The sequence below is a fragment of the Piliocolobus tephrosceles genome, chromosome 3 (assembly GCF_002776525.5).
Source record: "Piliocolobus tephrosceles isolate RC106 chromosome 3, ASM277652v3, whole genome shotgun sequence".
NCBI classification, from domain to species: domain Eukaryota; kingdom Metazoa; phylum Chordata; class Mammalia; order Primates; family Cercopithecidae; genus Piliocolobus; species Piliocolobus tephrosceles.
In genome coordinates, this window is record NC_045436.1 from 88,464,170 (window position 1) to 88,486,140 (window position 21,971).

At 39.0% G+C, this 21,971-nt stretch overlaps 2 protein-coding genes across 4 annotated transcripts in view; one reads left to right on the top strand and one right to left on the bottom strand.

Annotated features, from left to right (window-relative positions):
- Positions 1-16,412, bottom strand: part of LOC111547935 — an 89,179-nt gene extending 72,767 nt beyond the window's left edge. The window contains exon 1 of one of the 2 annotated variants that reach the window (XR_003309597.1): positions 16,263-16,412. Coding sequence is in view for 1 of the 2 variants with exons in the window: in XM_023220064.2 (XP_023075832.2) it covers positions 16,263-16,285 (23 nt within the window). In the remaining variant the exon portion in view is untranslated. The remainder of the gene's footprint in view (positions 1-16,262) is intronic. The other variant, XM_023220064.2, reaches the window with a different exon arrangement.
- A 115-nt stretch (positions 16,413-16,527) lies between these two features.
- Positions 16,528-20,752, top strand: RPL34 (ribosomal protein L34). Of its 2 annotated transcripts, none has more exons than XM_023220058.2 (5): positions 16,528-16,572; positions 17,987-18,060; positions 18,141-18,240; positions 18,551-18,654; positions 20,622-20,752. In XM_023220058.2, exons 2-5 carry the CDS (start codon positions 17,996-17,998, stop codon positions 20,704-20,706), a joined length of 354 nt encoding a protein of 117 aa, XP_023075826.1. In that variant the 5' UTR covers positions 16,528-16,572; positions 17,987-17,995; the 3' UTR covers positions 20,707-20,752. The 2 variants fall into 2 exon arrangements, with proteins under 2 accessions (XP_023075826.1, XP_023075827.1); XM_023220059.2 differs by lacking the exon at positions 16,528-16,572 and adding an exon at positions 16,602-16,684.
- The last annotated feature ends 1,219 nt before the right edge of the window (positions 20,753-21,971 follow it).

Consider the following 21,971-nt stretch of genomic DNA (forward strand, 5'->3'; position numbering starts at 1 on the left):
AAAGGGAGGGATGAAAAATGAAAGTTATTTTTAGTCAGATAGTAAAACAAATGATTTCAGTTGTGGAAAATTTCCTAGAAAATTATGAGAAAAAGACTAAAAAAGATATTTTACAAAAAGTGAAAGACCTTCAACTAAGCCATTAAACAATGGCTCACAGATTACAAGAACTTTCTAACAATACAGTATCAAAGATCAATTGATTAACAATTCAAAAAATTACAAGTACTTTTCGGATGATGTGATATAAGAGACAATGTTGGCTGGGCATGGTGGCTCACGTCTGTATTCCCCGCACTTTGGGAGGCCGAGGCGGGTGGATTACCTTAGGTCACGAGTTCAAGACCAGCCTGGCTACCATGGTGAAACCCCGCCTCTACTTAAAAAAAAAAAAAAATTAGCCAGGCATGGTGGCAGGCACCTGGAAATCCAACTACTCAGGAGGCTGAGGCAGGAGAATCACTTGAACCTGGGAGGTGGAGGTTACAGTGAGCCAAGATCGCACCACTGCACTCCAGTCTGGGCTACAAAGTGAGACTCCATCTCAAAAAAAAGGACAATGTCTATTAATACTTTGGGTATACTTGTGTCTCAAAGGACTTCCAAAATTATGAAGTTTTATTAAATTGGAATTAGAAACATGTAAATTTCTGGAGTAGTTTTTCATCTTTTATAATCATCAAAGAAGAATTTGTGCCTGTAATGACAGAGGGTGGCCCATCTATGTTAGGTAAAAATCCAGATTTGTTGGTATGGGAAGACAAGAGATTTTTATTTCATTTATTGCTTTGTTCCACTGTGTGATACGTACTGAAAATCTCTGTGCTCAGTTTTTTAAAGCACACTGTATGAAAAGTGTTACGGAGTACAATTACTTTAAAGTCATTTAGGGCCAGGCGTGGTGCCTCACACCTGTAATCCCAGCACTTTGGGAGGCCGAGGCAGGCAGATCACCTGAAGTCAGGTGTTCGAGATTAGCCTGGCCAACATGGCGAAACCCGGTCTCTACTAAAAATACAAAAAATAGCCAGGTATGGTGGCGGGCACCTGTAATCCTAGCTACTAGGAAGGCTGAGGCAGGAGAATCGCTTGAGCCCAGGAGGCAGAGGTTGCAGTGAGCCGAGATTGTATCACTTCACTCCCATCTGGGTGACACAGCAAGACTGTTTCAAAATAAATAAATAACTAGCTGGGCATGGTGGCTCACACCTGTAATCCCAACACTTTGGGAGGCTGAGGCGGGTGGATCATGAGGTCGGGAGTTCAAGACCAGCCTGGCCAAGATGGTGAAACCTTGCCTCTACTAAAAATACAAAAAATTAGCCAGGCATGGTGGCGTGCACCCGTAATCCCAGCTACTCCAGAGGCTGAGGCAGAGAATTGCTTAAACCTGGAGGGGCAGAGGTTGCAGTGAGCTGAGATCGCGCCACTGCACTCCAGCCTGGGCTACAGAGTGAGACTCCATCTCAATAAATAAATAAATAAATAAATAAATGTTATTTAGTATCTATACACTAATGCTATAAATCATTGCCAAGTTATGGAACTTTTGAAAGAAATAGAAGATGATGATTTTTGTAATCTTGTGTTCTCTGCCTGTGCTCGTTGATAGAGTTGTGGAAGAATTTTTAGAAAATACTTTTAACTCCAATTTAACATGTTCCTGAATTGGAAGGAATATTCAATAATCAAAGACAAAATGACAATATGATTTATGTTTTCTCACAGATATCACACTACATATGAACAAGCTAAATTTTAAACTCCAAAAGAAAGAAAGAGCTTATTTGTGATTTAGCCAGACAGGAACAACAATTTATGTTGAAATTGAAACTCTTCAGAATAAAAATCAGCAACAATGACTTTATCCATTTCTTTTTTTTCTTTTTGTTTGAGACAGGTTCTCACTCTGTTGCCCAGGCTGGAGTACAGTGGTGCAATCTCAGCTCACTGCAATCTCTGCCTCCTGGGCTTAAGTGATCCTCCAGCCTCAGCCCCCTAAGTAGCTGGGACTACAGGTGCGAGCCACCATGCCTAATTTTTATTTTTATTTTTTGTAGAGACAGGGTTTCACCATATTGCCCAGGCTGGAATTGAACTGAGCTCAAGCAATCCACCCACCTTACCCTCCTAAAGTGCTGGGATTACAGGCATGAGCCACGATGCCTGGCCAGAATGGTTTTACTTTTTAACGTGACTAAAAATTTTAAATTACATACGTGACTCACATTTTATTTCTAGTGGACAGCACTGATGTAAATATCCTTTGTTTTGGATGTTGCAACTATCTTCTCCTTGTCTATTAACTTTGTTTTTGGTATCCTTTGCTGAACAAAATGCCTTACATTAATGTAGCTAAATCATCAATTTTTCACTTATTGTTTGTACTTCAATGGTTTAATAAACTTCACAAAGGTAATTCTTTATTTTCTTCTACTGGTTCGAATACTTACCTGTCTCATTTAGGTCTTTAATTCATTTAGAGTCCATCTTTGTATAGCGTAATGTAAAAGTCCAGCTTTTTCTCCAGATGTGAGCCAGTTTTCCCAACACTATATTCTAAACAAGGCATTCTTTTCCATTTTTTACCACGTTTATTGTATATCAAATTTCCATATGCACACAGATCTATTTCTGAACTCTCCCTCTGTTCCATTTGTCTATCCTTACACCAGAACCACATTGCTTTTGCTTTGTAATATTCCTTAATAACTAGTAGGTTGAATCACTCATTCGTATGGTGATATAAACATATTGGCCTAAAATATCCCAACAAAAGTTTCTTTACTTTCATTTTGCTTTATCTCAGCAGCTACAGAGTTTGGCCTTTTAAGTAGTATTAATAAATATTGCCATTAGAACTTTCTTTGACTGCCTTTTCTTTAAGGATGTTTTTCTTAGTAAATCTTCTAGAGCTGTGAAAGAGTAAAAACTCACCTGCTCATATCTGAAAAACCACATGGATGATGAGCAAACCTCTACTGAGCACCTGCTATTGCAACTGTTTCTTGTATCAGTTAGAGTTCCTTGGCTTCCACTGGTAAAAATCAGTGGAGGAAAAGCTGAACAGCCAGGATTCAAGGAGAACCAGAATCAAGGTTGGCTTTTCTAACCTTCTCTTACTCAGTAAGACATGAGTTCTCCTTCAAACTCTTCCTCTCATACCTGTTTTACTTTTTTTTTTTTTTTTTTTTTTTTTGTAACTGGTTTCTTGAGAAAGGACAAATGTTTTACCTCTTAGTATGTGGTATCTTCAGTCTCATATTATTGTCATTAACATTTATAATATTATCTATTCTCTGAGCAGCCCTTGCATCCTTCTCCTTCCCTTTTTGCTTGTTACCCAGAGTTGGCTTCTGTTGCCTGCAACTAAAGAATCATGATATAATTTTTTGGTCTCTTTTAATTAGTTTAGACAATTAGACTCCTGGACATTTCCCTGTCACACACTTTGTGTCACACGTGCTTGTTGTGGTTTATGCTTGACTGAATCTTTATGAAAGATACAAAATTAGAAACTTTTTAAAAATGTTTTTTCCCTCTCCATTTGGTACGGTATAGGGATTAAGGCTGGAAATCAGGGTCGGGTAAGGGGCACGAAACACAAATAGAACAGACAGAATAAGAGGACAGGAGAAATGAAGGGGTAAGTTTTCTAAATATGTTGAAGTGCCCTCCCCTCAGAGAGATTAGATCAGGTAGAAGCAACAGTTTGAGAACTGATGTAAGGCTGAAAAATGGGTCCTGGGGGGTGGGGGTGAGGTGAGAAATGTAGTGTAGTGAATGGCCAAGGCTTTAAGGGTTTTTAAATCCTTTCGAGAGAAAAATGAATGTAAGGTCCAGATTCAGCAGAAAGTCTCTCAGGATTCATGGAAATCCATATTCTGAGGTAATGGTGCTTGAGCCTACAACAGTTACAAGAATTTTCAGGAAGAATTTTGGTTTTTAAAAATATATATGAAGTATTGCTTATATAATTTATTTTTATTTTCATTTTTTTTTTTTTATATATAGAGTCTCACTCTGTCACCCAGGCTGGAGGGCAGTGGCATGATTCCAGCTCACTGCAGCCTCTGCCTTCTGGGTTCAGGCGATTCTTGTGCCTCAGTCTCCCAAGTAGCTGGGATTACAGGTGCCTGCCACCATGCCCGGCTGATTTTTGCATTTTTAGTAGAGATGGGGTTTCACCATGTTGGCCAGGCTGTTCTTGAACTCCTGACCTCAAGTGATCCACCTGCCTCGGCCTCCCAAAGTGCTGGGATTACAGGCGTGAGCCACCGTGCCTAGACAGAATTATTGCTTATATAAGTTATATTTGGGGGTTGACATTAGTAAATATAGAAGTGGGGGAGCAGGACATAAATGCAGGGAGGGGGAATCAATGGAGCTTAGGAGTGAAAGACTGTTGTTTTACTTCAATATTTCCAGTCCCTCGCACTGCACTGACACAGAAAGAACCCTCAAATGCTTATGACTAAATGGGTAAGTTGATGAATGAATAAATTAACAAAAAATCAGGATCTGTGAGCTATTCTGAAGGATTTCAGAGACGCTGCAAATTTGTAAGAGTAGGAACGACTATGGAGAGAATGTTCTTACATAGTTCAGTTTAACTGAAATATTAGTGAGATACATACTCTGTGCTCTGCAAAGCAGAGGAACAGTCCCTACTCTTACATAACTCACAATTCTGTATGCGAACAGGGAGAAATTACAATATTAATAGCAATTATATGAGACTGAAGATACCACACAGCAAGAAAGAGGTAAAACATCTGTTCTTTCTCAAGAAACCAGTTAAAAAAAAAAAAAAAAAGTAAAAAGGTATGAGAGGAAGAGTTTGAAGGACAGCTCATGTCTTATTGAGTGGGCCAACACTGAGGATGTGGAATTTGAAATGTGCCTTGAGGCACTGGTAGAATTTCCAAAGACAAAGGTGTTTCACAAAGAAGAAAAAACAAAAACATAAGCCTGGAGATGGGAAAGTATAGGATATGCCTACAAGGGCAGGTTGTGGTCATATTCAGAAGACCTTGAATGCCATGCTAAGGAATCTGTATTTACCTGTAGGCACTGAAAATCACTTCAAGTGTCTGAATGAGAGAGTTACATGGTTAAAATCAGTGTTTTAAAGAAAATGTGCCTCTCAGAGTTTTGTAGAACCTTGCTGCTCAAAGAGTGGTCAGGGACCAGAAGCATGGGCTTTACCTGGGGCCTGCTAGAAATGCAGAATGTCAGGCCCCCATCCCAGACCCACAGAATCTAAACCTGTACAGTAGCAAGAGCCCCAAGCAATTTGTTTGCACATTAAAATTTGGGAACCACCAAGATAGAATATAATAGAAGAGGAAGACTTGACCTAAGAAAACCAGTTAGAGGACTAGGCCAAAGATAGCTGAACAAAGAGGGTGGCTAATGAGGGAGCCCGGAAAGGGAGAAGACAGAAATGACACAGGGCTTTTAGCCTGGATGGCGATGGCATATTTCTGCCTCATTTTCCTAATAGATTAATCCTCTTCCCTTATTCATTAAAGTCATTGTTTTCTATTAATACATCTTTTCTACTTGGTTCTTCTATTCACTAGCAAGCACTGCTTCTTTCTGATTGTGCTCACAGGTCATAAAGCAAATGAGAAACTTTCTTAAGCCTCGTTCTTAAGGGATGCGGATTGCAACTACTGCTGTGCTATATGCTGGAGGAAAGAAATCACATAAAGCGATTAGAATGGAGAAAAAAATAAGTGAAACTATCTTCTCATGTACTTCAGGGTTTTCCTCCCTTCTGAGTTTAATACGAATCAAACAGGTGTGCATTCAAAGCATGCAAGTGTGTCTTCATCAGCTTTTAATCATCAGCTTGAAGAAAATTCAGATCTCTCAGAAAGAGAGAAAAGTAAACAGCTGAGCACTGTGACTCATTTACACTTCAAATATACTTTGAATTGGTTATTCCTCAATTAATCAAATAGCTGGTGTATCCCTAAAGTAGTATAAAGTGACACGCTGTGTGAAATCAATTTTTCTTTCCAAAATCATTAAATCCAGTAGCCTGTGACTACATCCCTGCTAATTCTGGTACCAGTCCTTTCATCCTCCATTAACTTTGGCACGCCTAACAGGCTGTCAAGAATAATTTCCCAGGACGTAAATAATTCAGAAATTAAAAATTAATAAATAATAACAGAGAACTACTGGGAAATAGGCTGGGTCAATTAGTGCGCTCTGCATTCTGTTTCTTCACAGCAGGGGGAGGCAGCCACATTCGTTACTTGAATCTTCCTTTCGATTCTGCAGTCTGATTTACAGCTCTTCATTACTGGATCCAGTCAGACGCAATTACCTCCATCACTATCTCAGTTCCTAACTTCAAAGAAACGAACGTTTTCTTGTCTGCTTTTTTTCTCCTTGCAGCAGGCTCAGCTTGACATCCCTGGAATTTCTTCCACGCAGACTAATTAATAAGTCTTCGACTTATCATATTCACTTCTCTTCTTTGATGTGCTACCTTAGTCAATCATCCCATTTAATTAGAATTTCAATGATAACTTTACTTATCTTGTGGCTAGATGTAAATTAAAATAACGGGATTTTAATTCTCCTTCGTATGGGGTTATGACATTTTGGAAGAAAAAGTTTCAACACAAACATGATATTATGTACTTTTTACTTTTCATGTGGGGGTGGGGGAGCATTTTGCAAAATTATTTTCTTCTTGCTACAAAAGAGTATTGCTGTTGAGCAAGCAATAATGAAAATGCACTGGATTTTTCTATAGCATTCCTTCACCAAGCTTTCATAGGAAAACAGTTGTCTTTATTTGCATAAATAATTGGAAAAAGACACAGGTCATGGAACAAGACACAAAGGCACTGGCTCCGTTTTGGAAAAATTTAAAAAAAAAAAGGATCTCCAGAAAGTCAAGGAGTTGACACACTAATCTTTTTAACTCCTTTTGCCCTTTTTTGTCAATCCATGCTATTTTTCCATTTTGATAAATTCTATAGCGGTTTTTCTAGAGTTCCCCAAAATACCACAAGGAAATAAAAAGGTTCTCCTAAGAACCCACCAAACATTAGTAAGGTATAAGATGTAACAGTGATGTGCAAAACTGGTTAATAAGGAAGAACAGAAGGCAGCATTTCATTTCTAGAAAACAATACTAAGACCAATTATCTATTGAGCGGCCATGGTGTGCCAGCCTCAGCCATGTGCTTTATCTCCGTTAATTCCCCCAGCACACCCACAATACGGGATTCCCACTTCCATGTTACAGATAAAGAGACAGTCTCAGTGAGGTTAACTTGCTTTCTGAAGGTCACAAAGGTAGCACGTGAGGAGAAAGAAATCAAAAGAGAAGGCACAAGAGAAACAATTTAAGCCTTTAAGCAGAGCATTTAAAACTTTCCATCATCTGGCTTCAAACTGCTTGCCAAACTCATTCTCTTCCTACTCTCCTACATTATCTCATCCAGAATAAAACTCCAGGCATGAGTTTAGTATCTACTGTATTATACCTTATTAATAATATATGCCTTATTAATACATTTTTGATGGTTGCTTTAATGCTTATAGACATAGGTAGAAATTCAGTCATTGTGGTTATAAATACTGGGCATGTTTGTATATAAAACAGCATGGTGACCTCAATCATTATATATACATTGTTTTTAAACAGCAAGTACAAATAGAAAATCATATACTACATATACAAGCTTTAGAAGAAGAAAATAAGCTTTGCTCAGATTTTCTTAATTTTTCCCAGGAATAGAATTATTAGCTCTTTCATTGGTTGCTTTTAAAAAGTTACTAACAATGGGAACATAAATGGGAATTGTACATAATTATTCTACCCTTAATCTCAATCATTCCCTTCCTCTACTCTAGTAACAATGTCCACTAAGACAACAAGCAGAGGCTACAATGACCAATAGAAACTTAATTCATTAATAAGATGTGAAACCACTGCATTTATGCCATTTTGAATCCAACCTTTCTGGGATTTAGTACAGTTGTTCTTTAACAATAGAACTTGGCTCATTTGCTACTTAAGACATGATTATTTAAATTAAAGTTAATTGGTTTCCTTACTCCCCTTTAGGGCTTTAGGCTCAGAACATTTCTATTAGAAAAATCTAATTTGTTTCAAATTCCTATTTCTAAAATTTACAGTGGTTATTTAGAGTGGCTCTGATATTTTAACTCTTTGTAGCAAAAGTTGTTGCTAAATTACAGCTCAAGCAAGCCATGACATATTTTAAATGTTTACACTGAACCAGTTAATCCTTTTAATACACAAAATGTAATGTAACTTATATACAGTCTTGTGCTGCATAATGACATTTTGGTCAATGACAGTCTGCATACATAAGGCAGTGGTTCCATAAGATTGAAATGGAGCTGTAACTTTCCTATCACTTAATGATGTGGTGGCCATCACAACCATCATAGTATAACATGTTACTCACATGTTTGCAGTAATGCTGGTGTAGAAAAACCTACCATCCTGCCAGCTGTATAAAAGTATAGCATATACACTTATGTACAGTACATAATGCTTGGGAATGATAATAAACGACTATGTTACTGGTTGATGTATTGACTATACTACACTTTTCTCATTATTTTATTTATTGTTATTTTTTTGAGATGGAGTCTCACTCTGTCACCCAGGTTGGAGTGCAGTGGTGTGATCTTGGCTCACTGCAACCTCCACCTCCCGGTTGAAGCTATTCTCCTGCCTCAGTCTCCCAAGTATCTGGGATTACAGGTGTGAGCCACCATGCCTGGTCTCATTATTTTAGAGTGTACTCCTCCTGCTTACCAAAAAAAAAAAACAAAAAAACAAAAAAACTTAACTGTAAAACAACCTCAGGCAAGTCCTTCAGGAGACATTCCATAAGAAGGCATTGTTATAATAGCAGATGACAGCTCCATGCATGTTATTGCCCGTGAAGACAAGATGGGACAAGATGTGGCAGAGGAAGACAGTGATATTGATTATCTTGACGCTGTGTAGGTCTAGACTAATGTGTGTGTGTGTCCGTTTTTAACAAAAGGGCTTAAAAAATTTTAAAAAGAGAATGAAGCTCATAGAGTAATGATACAAGGACGGAAATTATTTTTGTACAGCTGTACAATGTGTTTGTGTTTTAAGCTAAGTGTTATTACCAAAAAATCAAAAAGTTAAAAATTTGTTTTACACTTTATGAAGTAAAAAAGTAACAGTAAGCTTACTAAGGTTAGTTTATTATTGAAGAAAGAAAATTTTGTATAAATTTAGTGTATATAAAATATATATAGCATATATACACTACATATACTTTTATATATAGTGTAAATATACACTATATATTTATATTTATGTTTATTATATATTATATACAGTATATATTTGTATATTTATATATACTATATATTCATATATACACTATATTTATATATACACTATAAATATATATAGTGTATATAAAGTGTGTAGTGTTTATAAAGTTTACCGTATTGTATAATAATATCCTAGTCTTTCCCATTCACTCACCACTCACTCGCTGACTCACCCAGAGCAACTTCCAGTCCTGCAAACTCCCTTCATAGTCAGTGCCCTACACAGGTGTACCATTGTTTATCTTTTATACCATATTTTTCTTCTACCTTTTCTATGTTTAGATATGTGTACATACACAAATACTTACCATTGTGTTACAATTGCCTACACTATTCACCGCAGTAACATACTGTACAGGTTTGTAGCCTAGAAGCAGAAGGCTATACTATAAAGCCTAGGTGTGCAGTAGACTCTACCATCTAGGTTTGTGTAAGTACACTCTATGATGTTCACACAAAGACGAAACAACACATTTCTCAGAATGTATCTCTGTCGTTAAGCAACATATGACTATAATTGGCCTATTCACAAATAATCACAGGATTAATAAAGGTATTTTTTAAGAGATAAAGTAAAGAGATTAAAAGCAGGAAAATAGCTTGAACCAGGAGGCGGAGGTTGCAGTGAGCCAAGATTACACCACTGCACTCCAACCTGGGTGACAGAGTGAGACTCCATCTCAAAAAAATAATAATAATAAATAAAATAATGAGAAAAGTATTGTATAGTCAATACATAAACCAGTAACATAGTCATTTATTATCATTACCAAGCACTATGTACTGTACATAAGTGTATATTCTATACTTTAATACAATTGGCAGGAGAAAATTTAAACTCTCATCTTAATAGATAGTGAGAAGGCAACTCATAAATTAATATCCATTCCTGACATGGCTTAAAAAAAGAAATGGTAATCAGTGGCTATTTTCTTATTAACATATGTCATAGTGGAGAAACATGGATGCTTTCCTGCATTTGGGAATAAGACAAAAATGCCATTAATCTAGACTACTATTTCTATTTAGTATTGCAGTTGAGATATTAGCCAATGGGATTGAACAACAGGTGTAAGAATTAGAAAGGAAGAGGTAATACCTGAAAAAAATAAAATCAATAAAAAGTTAATACCAATCATAAGATAATTCAGTAAGGTAGCAGGGCATACACGAATAGACAAAAATCCATAGCCTTCAATTTAAAAGAAAACAATTAAATGGAGTAGTGGGAAAGAGTATACCACTTATGTTAGCAACAAAACAGATAAAATACCTAGAGATAAACTTAATAAGAAATGTACAGAGCTTTTAGGGATAAAACTTTAAGGACATAGGAAGTAGATATTCCATGTTCTTAGATAGGATGACTCAGGATCATAAAGATGTCAAATCTCCCTAAGTTAATATACAAAATTGACAAATAAAAATGTCAACTTTTGTCTGGAGTTAAACAAGTTGATGCTAAAATGTGTATGTAATAATCAGTAAGAATTGTCATTAAAACCCTGAAAAAGTAGAACAACATTGGGAGGGATCAGTCTTACTAGATATTAAATCATATTATACAAAGCATCTTGAATTAAAACAATGTGGTCTTAGAAAACCAGTAAATATCTAGGGCCTAAAATCAATTTTTCATAAAACCAAAAGAAACATCAGACCGTAGAAAGAGATCCTAAGAAAACCCAGATAACGAGGCCGGGCGCGGTGGCTCAAGCCTGTAATCCCAGCACTTTGGGAGGCCGAGACGGGCGGATCACGAGGTCAGGAGATCGAGACCATCCTGGCTAACCCGGTGAAACCCCATCTCTACTAAAAATACAAAAAACTAGCCGGGCGAAGTGGCGGGCGCCTGTAGTCCCAGCTACTCTACTCGGGAGGCTGAGGCAGGAGAATGGCGTAAACCCGGGAGGCGGAGCTTGCAGTGAGCTGAGATCTGGCCACTGCACTCCAGCCCGGGCGACAGAGCAAGACTCCGTCTCAAAAAAAAAAAAAACAAAACAAAACAAACAAAAAAAAAGAAAGAAAGAAAAAGAAAACCCAGATAACGAAACATTGAAATAACTACGCTAAATGTGTTTAAAGATTCAAGGAAAAAAGTCAAGACTGAAAATTTCAGCCTAGTATAGGAAATATAAACAGAGAAACAAATTGAAAGTTTACAATAGAAAAACGCAATAACTGAAATTACAAACTTGATCGATGGTTTTAACAGCACATTAGACATTGCTGGACTGGAAGACAGGTCAGAAGAAAACAGAATGAGGCATGTAAGAACAAAGAGATTTAAATATTAAAGAGAGGGAAAGAAACTATGATGGTTTTAAAATATAATCTTAAAATCACTGATAATCTTTCCATCAAGAATGAGGATATATGTCTACTGCCTTCAAATCTTCTTAGGTTTGTGACACCATTAACCAATAGAGTATGACTGAAGTGAAGCTATGTGACTTCCAAGGCCATGCATCTTCTGTTGTTTCTCTTAGAGTGCTGTTTTTCTAGCTGCTTTCTCTTGAGAACCTCCCTCCCAGAACCAAATTGCTGTTTGTGAGAATTCTAAGCTTTATAGAAAGGCTATATGTAGTTGCTCTGGTTGACAGTTCCACATGAGAGCCCAGCCTTTGAAGCAGCCCAATCCAGGCATTAAACTAAAAAGAATTCAGATAATTCCACCCTCTACCCCTACCCCATGATGATTAATTAATTTTTTTTTTTTCAGATAGGGTCTCACTCTGTCACTCAGGTTGGAGTGCAGTGGTGCCATCTCAGCTTACTGCAACCTCTGCCTCCCAGGCTTAAGTGATCCTACCACCTCAGCCTCCTGAGTAGCTGAGACCACAGGTGTGCACCACCATACCTGGCTAATTTTTTGTATTTTTGGTAGAGATGGGGTTTTGCCATGTTGCCCAGGCTGGTCTCACACTCCTGAATGCAAGCAATCTGTCTACCTTGGCCTCCCAAAGCCACTGGGATTACAGGTGTGAGCCACCATGCCTAGCCCGATGATTAATTTCATGTGTCAACTTGACTGGGCTAAGAGAAGCCCAGAGAGCGGGTAACATTATTTCTATGTGTCTGTGAAGGTGGTTCCAGAAGAGATTAGCATTGGAATCAGTATACTAAGTAAAGAAGATTGCCTCAACAATGTTGGTGAGTATCATCCAATTTGTTGAGGGTCTGAATAGAAAAACATGTGGAGGAGAGTGAAGTTTCTCTCTGCTTAAGGTGGGACATTCATCTTCTCTGTTCTTGAACATCAGCACTCCTGGCTTTTGGGACTCTGGACTCAGACTAGGGCTTATACCACCAACTGTCCTGGTTTTCCAGCTTGCAGATGGCAGATTGTTGGGCCCCTCAGCCTTCATAATCACATGAGCCAATTCCTATAATAAATAAATAAATGTATATTCTATGGGTTCTGTTTCTCTAGAGAACCCATGCACACCTTAGCTGTTCAAGTTACCCCCAAGTTGAGGCTCCAATCATTACATAGTAAAGGCAAACTATTCTCATTATACCATGTAGAAATTCCTGATCCATGTAATCCATGAGCATACTAAAATGGTTATTTTATGCCACTAAGTTTGCAATGGTTTGTTACACAGCAACTGATTACCAGGAGAAATATCTTGAGATACAGTGATATGGATACAGTATGCAACTGCAGTCCCAGAAAGAGAGTGGGGAATAGGGCAGAAACAATATTTGAACAAATAAATGGGTGAGAATTTTCTAAACCTCATGAAAGAGATCAAGATATTGACTTAAATGTCCCTATCAACCCACAGAATAAAAAGAAGAGCAAACCTAAGCATATCATACTAAAACTACTAGAAACTAAATCTAAAGAGAAAATGTTTTAGAGGACTACTAGAGAAAAAAGACAAATTCTCTTTAAAGAAGCAAAAAAAATAATAATAATTATAATTTCTGACTTCTCAATAGATTATGGAAGTAAAAAAAAAATCCAATATAATTATATATTCAAAGTACTGAAAGAAAGAAAAAACAACTGCCAATAATGAATTCTATTTTTAGCATAACAAAAGCTTTTGGTGTCTTGCAACACATTCCTTCATTCTCCTTCTAATTTTGGCTTCATTTTTAGTCTACAGATTAGTAATCATAATCACGTGTACAAAATCCCTTAAAAATTTTTTTTAGAGACAGAGTCTCTCTATGTTGCCCAGGCTGGCAAACTTCAGCGGAAATGTAGTGGTGCAATCTTGGCTCCCTGCAACCTCCACCTCCCAGGCACAAGTGATTCTTGTGCCTTAGCCTCCTGAGTATCTGCGATTACAGGCACCTGCCACCATGCCCAGCTAATTATTGTATTTTTAGTAGAGACGAAGTTTTTCCATGTTGGCCAGGCTGGTCTCAAACTCCTTGCCTCAAGTTATCCACCTGCCTTGGCCTCCCACAGTGCTGAGATTACAGGCGTGAGCTACCACACCCGGCCTAAATAACCTCATTTGTTTTTTTAATCTCTCTTTGTTCTCTGTTCATTAATTTCTGTGTGCACTTACTACATATTTTACAAATTTTTGTGAAATTAAAATAAGGTGAACCTATCATACTTTTTTTGGCTTGGACTGGGAACCTTTGAGGTTTAACATTTGCTTACTTAAGGGTTTTTCGATAAAAGCTATTAATTGTAATGTGGTCAGATTTATTGGTCTTTTCTGAGTTTGTGCTTTTTGTGTCTTGTTTAAAAAATCCTTTTCTACTCCAAGGTCTATAAGATATTCACCTGTATTTCCTAATAAATTAAAGCCTTATTATTGACTCATTTAAGGTTGTTTTTTTTTTTCTTTTTCTGTGTAGAGTGACTTAAGGATACAATTTTTTTTCTTTTCATATGTATAACCATTTTTCCCAACTTCATTTACTGAATAGTCACAAATCTTTCCCCACCAATCTATTACCTTTGTCATATACCAAAGTTTCATACATCTATTATTATTACTATTATTGAGACAGGATCTCATTCTGTTGCTGGGGATGAGGCTGGGGTATGGTGGCACAATCATGGTTCACTGCAGCCTCAAACTTCTAGGCTTAAGTGATCCTCCAGCCTCAGCCTCCTGAGTAGGTGGGACTAAAGGCATGTGCTACAACACCTGGCTAATTAAAAAAAAAAAAAAAAATTGCAGAGATGGGCATCTCGCTATGTTGCCCAGGCTGATCTTTAACTCCAGGTCTCAGGCGATCTTTCTGTACCAGCCTCCCGAAGTGCTAGGATTAACAGGCATGAGCCACTGTACCTGGCTGTCTTTGAAGTTTTTAATAAGATCGCCATATCTCTCTCAAGACTGATCAAGAAAAAATGCAAATACAAATTTAAAGAGAGGGAAAAACAGTATTATGGAACTGGATTAAGTATCTTAAGAGAAAACTACAATAATGAGACCACTATTCTTATCCACTGGAGTGGGCGAAGGCACGGACAGATATGTAAACAACAATATAGTGTGGCAAGGGCTCCCATCTCCTGTTCTCTTCTGCTCTGTAAAGCCTCTCTTGAAATATAGAGAACATATTGCAAGTAAATACATTCATTAGTGCATTTATTCAAAAACCACATTTGTCTCTCTATGCAAGCTTCCATCTCAATGCCTGGCACAGAGACGAAAGAGATTTCAGAAGACAAAAATCAAAGGACTGGAAAAGAGGGAAGCAGCTGATGACAAGGTCAGGGGAGAAGCAGCTATTTGAGAGTGAGCAGAGGGAAGGATATGTCACAACACCAGAGCCTTCCATCTGGTGTTGTGACAAAGATGGCAGTGATGTGAGGCTTGATAGAATTAATAGGCCTCACAGTTCAAGACAGACTACATGCCCTCAGTCACTTGCCTGCTTTCTTGATTTGCCAGATGGATTAGAAATCCTAGAAGGAAATTTGAGTGGGTACTGGGATATTCTACCCAAATCCTCTCTTCTGGGGCAGTGCAGCTGCCTCACAGCTCTCTTCCTCACTGGACGTTACCTTCAGCTTCAGGAAAGTGCTTCACCCATGGTCAGGGAGCAGCATGCCAAGAACTGGCTGATGTGGGAGCACAAAGGCAGAGCTTCCTAGTGTATTTGGGACAACTATGATGTTTATTCTAATTCCAGAGCTCCCTGTTGGAACACCTGAGGCCTCAGTTGCAACCACGTTGTGAATCACCTGACCCCACCTTTCTCAGCTTCCTGGAGGTGCATTCTAAGAGCGCTCCCCATAAACCAACACTCAAGTCTCTCTGAGGTGTGTTTCCAGGGAGCCTAATCTAAGACTAAAAACTTAAAGGCCCCTTTTAGCATTCTCCCTTAGAGCCCAGGCAAAGAGTTCTTTACTTTTTTAGAGGTCACGAATCCCTTTGACAGGGTGATGAAAGCCAGGGACCCTCCTCTCAGAAAAATACACACGCGCACTTAATGTAAAATTTCACGTACTGTTTTAAAGGTTAAACTTTACCACCCATGAAAAGCCTCAAGTAGCTCTTTGTACATAATCATAAGATTAGTAATCATTTACTGAGCACTTCCTCTCTATAAGGCCCTGTGCTAAGTGCTTTAACTTCATAATGCCTTTGATCATGACAAAACAGGGCAGGGTAGTTCCTAATATCTTCCTTTTAGAGATTTAAGGGCTTGCTCAAAGTAACACAGCTAATAATTAGCAGACACTGGATTAAAATCCCAATTTGTTTGTAAAGCTTGTGCTCTGAATAAATGACAAGGAAAGAGAAGGGAAGGTTAAAGAAGGGAAGGTCCTCGAAGGTCCCTTAACCATAAATGTCAAGAGTTGGGATTTAAACCCAGGTCTAACGACAGAGCTGGAATCCTTTAGATTAAACATGTAGCTTCCATGAAAACGAAGGAAGTTGACTTTGTCCCACCTCTGCCCTTTGCGGCTTGTCATTTGCGTTTGTTTCTACAGTGATTCCCAATAGGTTTCTGCATGGCCTTGATAGAGACAGCCAGCGTGCATCCCCGCCCACAGAGGGGCGGCGAGTTGCTTACCGTACAACGTGGCGGTTCCCTGCATCTCCGCCCACGTCGGAGAGGTGCGTCAGCTTCCGTACAACAAGGATACGCACTCTCCGACGCGCTGCTAGTTCTGACGCAACTTCCTGTCCTGCGCAATTCTATTTGACCTTTGAACGCACAGAGGCTTTTTTCTTCCTCTTCCGGGGACGTTGTCGTCAGGTATGGCTGTTGTTCTTTTTTCGCTGTTTTTATTTCTTTCACAATCGGCTGCCATCCGAGGAGCTGAGGAAGCCTAGAGCTCTCAGGAGCATTCATTTCAGCTGGCGTAGGGGTAAGGGGCACAACAGGGAGGTTGGTAGTGAGGAAGTTCCTTTCTTTGATCTTCGGAAATCCCTTGTTCTTGGTAGCCCCTCCAAAGCCGCGAGTAGCCAGAGCTCACCACCCGGGACTGTGCTCCTTTCTAAGTGCAGCGTTTGGAGACAAAAGAGTTGTGGTTTGGCGGTCTGAGACTGGGAAATCGCTGGACGTTTTCAGATTTTGCACCCACGTTTCCACAGCACGCCTGTACACCTCCTTAGTCTTTGGGAGGGCGGGGACCGGCAAGTTCGGGTGGTGGTTTCGCTATTTGGCTTTTGTTTCCAAGGCCCATGTCTAGGAAGAGAAAAATGTGTTAGTGAGAGAGAAGTTTCTGTCTTGCTTTTGGAAATGCAAACAGAATAGTGGCTTCATAAATCACTCGCACTGACTTTACGTGTCAAGTTTTGGTATCTGGTAGTTCTGTTTTAGTTTAATTTTATAGTGAGAGGCTTGTGACAACAAATGCAGGCTCTTTTAAATAACAAAATATTGTTATGAAATGAAGTGGTTACAAGGTGTGGAATGGGAAGACTTAATTAGTTCAAGTATTGATTATGTTTTACTTTGGGTAGTTCACTTAACGAAGTTGCTCATATGCATGTCTGTATAACCGATTTGCTAAATAACATCAAGTTGCCAGAAGTGGGAAGAAAGCAGGTGCCATACATAACTCAAGGAAACTTGTGTAATATCAAAATTAGTATTAAAGGGTATGCCTTTACGCAGGTGGTGCTTTAGGGCAAGACATTGAACCCTGATACATGTGCCAGGCATTGTGTTGGGAGGGATAGCTCACGTCGTTTAATCCTAATGACAGCTGTATAAAGTAGGCAGAATTCCCATTTTAGAGATGATGAGGCTAGCTCCTTGCCCTGTGTATTCCCAATAAATGGCATAGTTAAGGATTGGACTTCAGAGCTCACTTCTTGTGTCTTTGTTTAAAGCAGTGTTTCTCCAACTGGCCTCGTAGCCCTTTTCTGGACACCACTCCAAACAAAATCAGACTCTGAGTAAGGAGCCTGGTCATCACAATGTTAAGGAAGTACCACGTTTGATTACCATCAGGAAAGCTAACATTCTTGGCCTCTTGTTTATCAGTCACCTTCAAAGACAAGTAGTTTTGAAATGTGGAAATCTTTCATAAATAATACATCTTAATTTAAGGGTGTTACATACAAGGATTTGTACGTGAATGAAATAAACCACATGATGCTGTTTTGAGATTTTATTTACTATTACAATGGAAAGACTTGATGTTACTCTGTTCTTAATTTAGGCACTCAGAATGGTCCAGCGTTTGACATACCGACGTAGGCTTTCCTACAATACAGCCTCTAACAAAACTAGGCTGTAAGTATTTCTAAAAATTTTAAGTATATATTATCATTTACTCTACAAAATGCTAACCTATTGACTGTTTGACTTTCTAGGTCCCGAACCCCTGGTAATAGAATTGTTTACCTTTATACCAAGAAGGTTGGGAAAGCACCAAAATCTGCATGTGGTGTGTGCCCAGGCCGACTTCGAGGGGTAAGTGTACCTTTTACTTTGAGCATCCTAACAAGTCTTGAACTTGTTGAGCTTTCATCCCTTCATGGTGGAATGAATCAAGGAGAGGTTACCACTAAGAGGGTTGAGAATTACTAATCATCCATGAGCCAAATCTGCCAAGAACATAGACTTTAAACCAATCTGAGAAATGCGGTGAAATGCCTTTCAGATAAATCAGTACACCATTTCCCTTTGTAACCTACTTTAAATTTGCCTTTAACACTTAACAAAATTTAGGGAAATTTCTGTTAAAGCATCACAAAATAATCTTAATGTTTTTCTTATGCAGGTTCGTGCTGTAAGACCTAAAGTTCTTATGAGATTGTCCAAAACAAAGAAACATGTCAGCAGGGCCTATGGTGGTTCCATGTGTGCTAAATGTGTTCGTGACAGGTAAGTTAAATGCTTAGATGGGCTTTCTTTAGCAGATTCTTGTGTGTGTGTGTTACACTGTCTGCTAATCAGTACAATGGTGAAACAACTCATTTTAAACCAGTTGCATTCTGAGAATCCTTCCTTCACTATGGATAATTAATGCTGCACAAAGCAAGGAATGATATTCAGAGTAACAATTTGCGGACATATTTATGCTATATGTGGAGATTAAAAGGAACTTGGTTTTGTTCAAGAGGTGGGTAAGAAAGTCTCTCTTAGTGATTTGGACAAACATAGACGGAGTGTGGAAGGTGTTAAAAGTGTAGGAACAGAAGAGCTGTGTGTTCTCATGTGCCTGGAGCATAGGGTTTCAGGAGATGATGGACAACAAAGGTAGAAAAGCCAGATTATGGCCAGGTGCGGTGGTTTATGCCTGTAATCCTGACACTTTGGGAGGCGGAGGCAGGCAGATCATCTGAGGTTGCGAGTTTGAGACCAGCCTGACCAACATGGAGAAACCCCGTCTCTACTAAAAATACAAAAAGGCGTAGTGGCGCATGCCTGTGATCCCAGCTACTCAGGCTGAGGCAGGAGAATTGCTGGAAGCTGGGAGGCACAGGTTGTGGTGAGCTGAGATTGCGCCATTGCACTCCAGCCTGGGCAACAAGAGCGAAACTCTGTCTCAAAAAAAAAGAAAAGCCAGATTATGAGGGATTTTACAGAATAAAAGGTAGATTAGCTTTATTTATTTATTTAGAGACAGAGTCTCGCTCTCTGTAGCCCAGCCTGGAGTGCAGAAAGGACATTCCAGGCAAGGAAAGTGCAGACTGATCTGGCACATTGTGGGTGAAAATGGAAATGTACATTGGATTTAAGTCATGAGTTTTAAGCTGAGGAAGTTTGGCTTTTTTCCCCCAGCCTTTGATTCTAAAACTTTGCAGAACACAAAATCAGATGGGCACATTTATTAAAAATTTATTAAAAATACAAATTCTCAGGCCTTATCTCCTGAAGATTTGAACTTAGGTTTACAGGATAGCCTAGAAATTAGCATTGTTAGCTGTGATGCTGAGCAGGTCTGCGTGTGGTCTGTGCTTTGAGTAAGTTAAGGGAATTTTTAAGTGACATCAGTTGTATGTGTGTCTGATAGGATCACTTGGGGGAGATTTGAAGAAATTAGAAAACCCAGAGTTTTGAGGCTAGGTTATTTGATAACCAGGGTTACCAATGGGAAATGGGGTGGGGGAAGGTTTAAGTTGAAGCAAGAGGAGTGCTTTACCTCTCTTGGTAACTGATTGAACAAATGCTAGGAAGACCTGCTTTTTTGCTAGGTCCTGTGCAACACTGTAATGATAGTGATCTGTAAAATGCACTCCCAGATGGAGGTTCAAAGACGAGAAAATCTTTCCAAATTTAATCCTCATAAACTCCCTGTTAAATAGGTGTGAAACTATTTTGTACCTTAATATAGAGAAGGTAACTTGTCCAGTGTGCAGCTAGTGTATGGTGGAATTGGCTGTAAACAGGCTCTAAAATCCTTGCTCTTGGTGAGGTGTCTCTTGCTAATATCCCTTTACCTTTTAATTTAGTTTGTAGCACATAGCCCCTTCTGTGTTGTTTTTTACTGGGAATTTTCAAAAATATGGTTAAAATATTCTAAGACATTTTGCAAATCAAGAAATACCACTATTCCTGGATCCTAACAATAAATTAGAGCTCTCGTAAGTGGTCTCCTGTGGGAATGACTTTATAGTTTATCTTGACTGAGAAGGAGGACAGATAACTACTGGCATGAAATTGAAGGATTATCCTACTTTAAATGAATTTCAGCTTTTAAGTTTTACTCTGTATTTGTGGGCTTCCTGTAGTTTCCTGGGTTCCCTGATTGCTTTGCTTAGTTCTTTTACAATGTTTGCCTTCTCTATGCTAAATAAAAAATGAAGTTCATTTTAAAGAAACGGTTAATTTGGTATTTTCCTTTCTAGGATCAAGCGTGCTTTCCTTATCGAGGAGCAGAAAATCGTTGTGAAAGTGTTGAAGGCACAAGCACAGAGTCAGAAAGCTAAATAAAAAAATGAAACTTTTTTGAGTAATAAAAATGAAAAGACTTGCTGTATGTATGATTTTTTCTTTTTCTGTTATAATGTGTTAGTATACAAATTTTGCTTCTGTATGATATTTGGAGACCTGTAATTTTTAGATTACTTTTTCTTGTTTTTTTTTGTTTGTTTGGTTTGGTTTGGTTTGGTTTGGTTTTTTTGAGACGGAGTTTCTCTCTTGTTGCCTAGGCTGGAGTACAATGGCATGATCTCAGCTCACCACAGTTGCCGCCTTCTGGGTTCAAGTGATTCTCCTGCCTCAGCCTCCCAAGTAGCTGGGATTACAGGCATGCGCCACCATGCCCAGCTAATTTTGTATTTTTTAATAGAGACGAGGTTTCTCCATGTTGGTCACGCTGGTCTCAAACTCCCAACTTCGGGTGATCCACCCACCTCGGCCTCCCAAAGTGCTGGTAATAAGGTGCGAGCCACCACACTCAGCCAGTGGGTTACTTTTTCTGAAGAAACAATTGGTGGTCACGGATTGCTAGAATTTTGTTGGTGACAGCTCTACCGCTGCATTGGAGCATAATGTCCTTCCCTTTGTGGGCTAAGACTTAGGGGTGGTTTGGGAGGAATGACCCTTCTATCCGAACCTTTAATATCCTTTTGATCCTTATTATAGTATCTCCTTTACATCAGCAAGTTTCACGGGATAGAAACCTGGGTATTCTAGTTCCTTGGAATGGAACCTTTTTAAGATTGTTTTTAAACCCTCTGTTCTTTTAAGTCACTTCGGTTCAAAAATGGTATCTTGGAGAGCTCAGAACTCCTTATTTAACAAATGAGTGAGCTACTGTATATAAAACCTTGGGTCAAGAGTATAGTTTCTGATCTACATTGGATTTATTATTCAGACCAGAATATTAAAATTCAGACCTCATTTTTCTTGGGAACTATGTAGTGTTTTTGCCAGCTCAGACAAGGTTTCACTCCTGCTGCCCAGCCTGGTGTGCAGTCGTGACTTGCTGCAACCTCCACCTCCCGGGCTCCAGTGATTCTCTGCCCCAGCCTCCCAAGTAGCTGGGACTGCAGGTGGGCACCACCATGCCCGGCTCATCTTTGGTTTTTTTTAGAAACAGTTTTACTGTGTTCCTAGGCTGGTCTCAAAACTCCTGGGCTCAAGCAATCTGCCTGCCTTGGCTTCCCAGAGTGCTAGGATTACAGGCATGAGCCTCTCTGCCCAACTTGTTGGCTGGCAACTTTTTTTTTTTTTTTGAAGTGGAACCTCGCTCT

What these genes read in the sequence shown, in the direction of transcription:
- RPL34 (XM_023220058.2), top strand. Translation starts at nt 17,996, where the DNA reads ATGGTCCAGCGTTTGACATACCGACGTAGGCTTTCCTACAATACAGCC. An exon ending in GCCTCTAACAAAACTAGGCT is followed by an intron (nt 18,061 to 18,140) that starts GTAAGTATTTCT and finishes TTGACTTTCTAG; the next exon opens with GTCCCGAACCCCTGGTAATA. An exon ending in GCTAAATGTGTTCGTGACAG is followed by an intron (nt 18,655 to 20,621) that starts GTAAGTTAAATG and finishes TTTCCTTTCTAG; the next exon opens with GATCAAGCGTGCTTTCCTTA.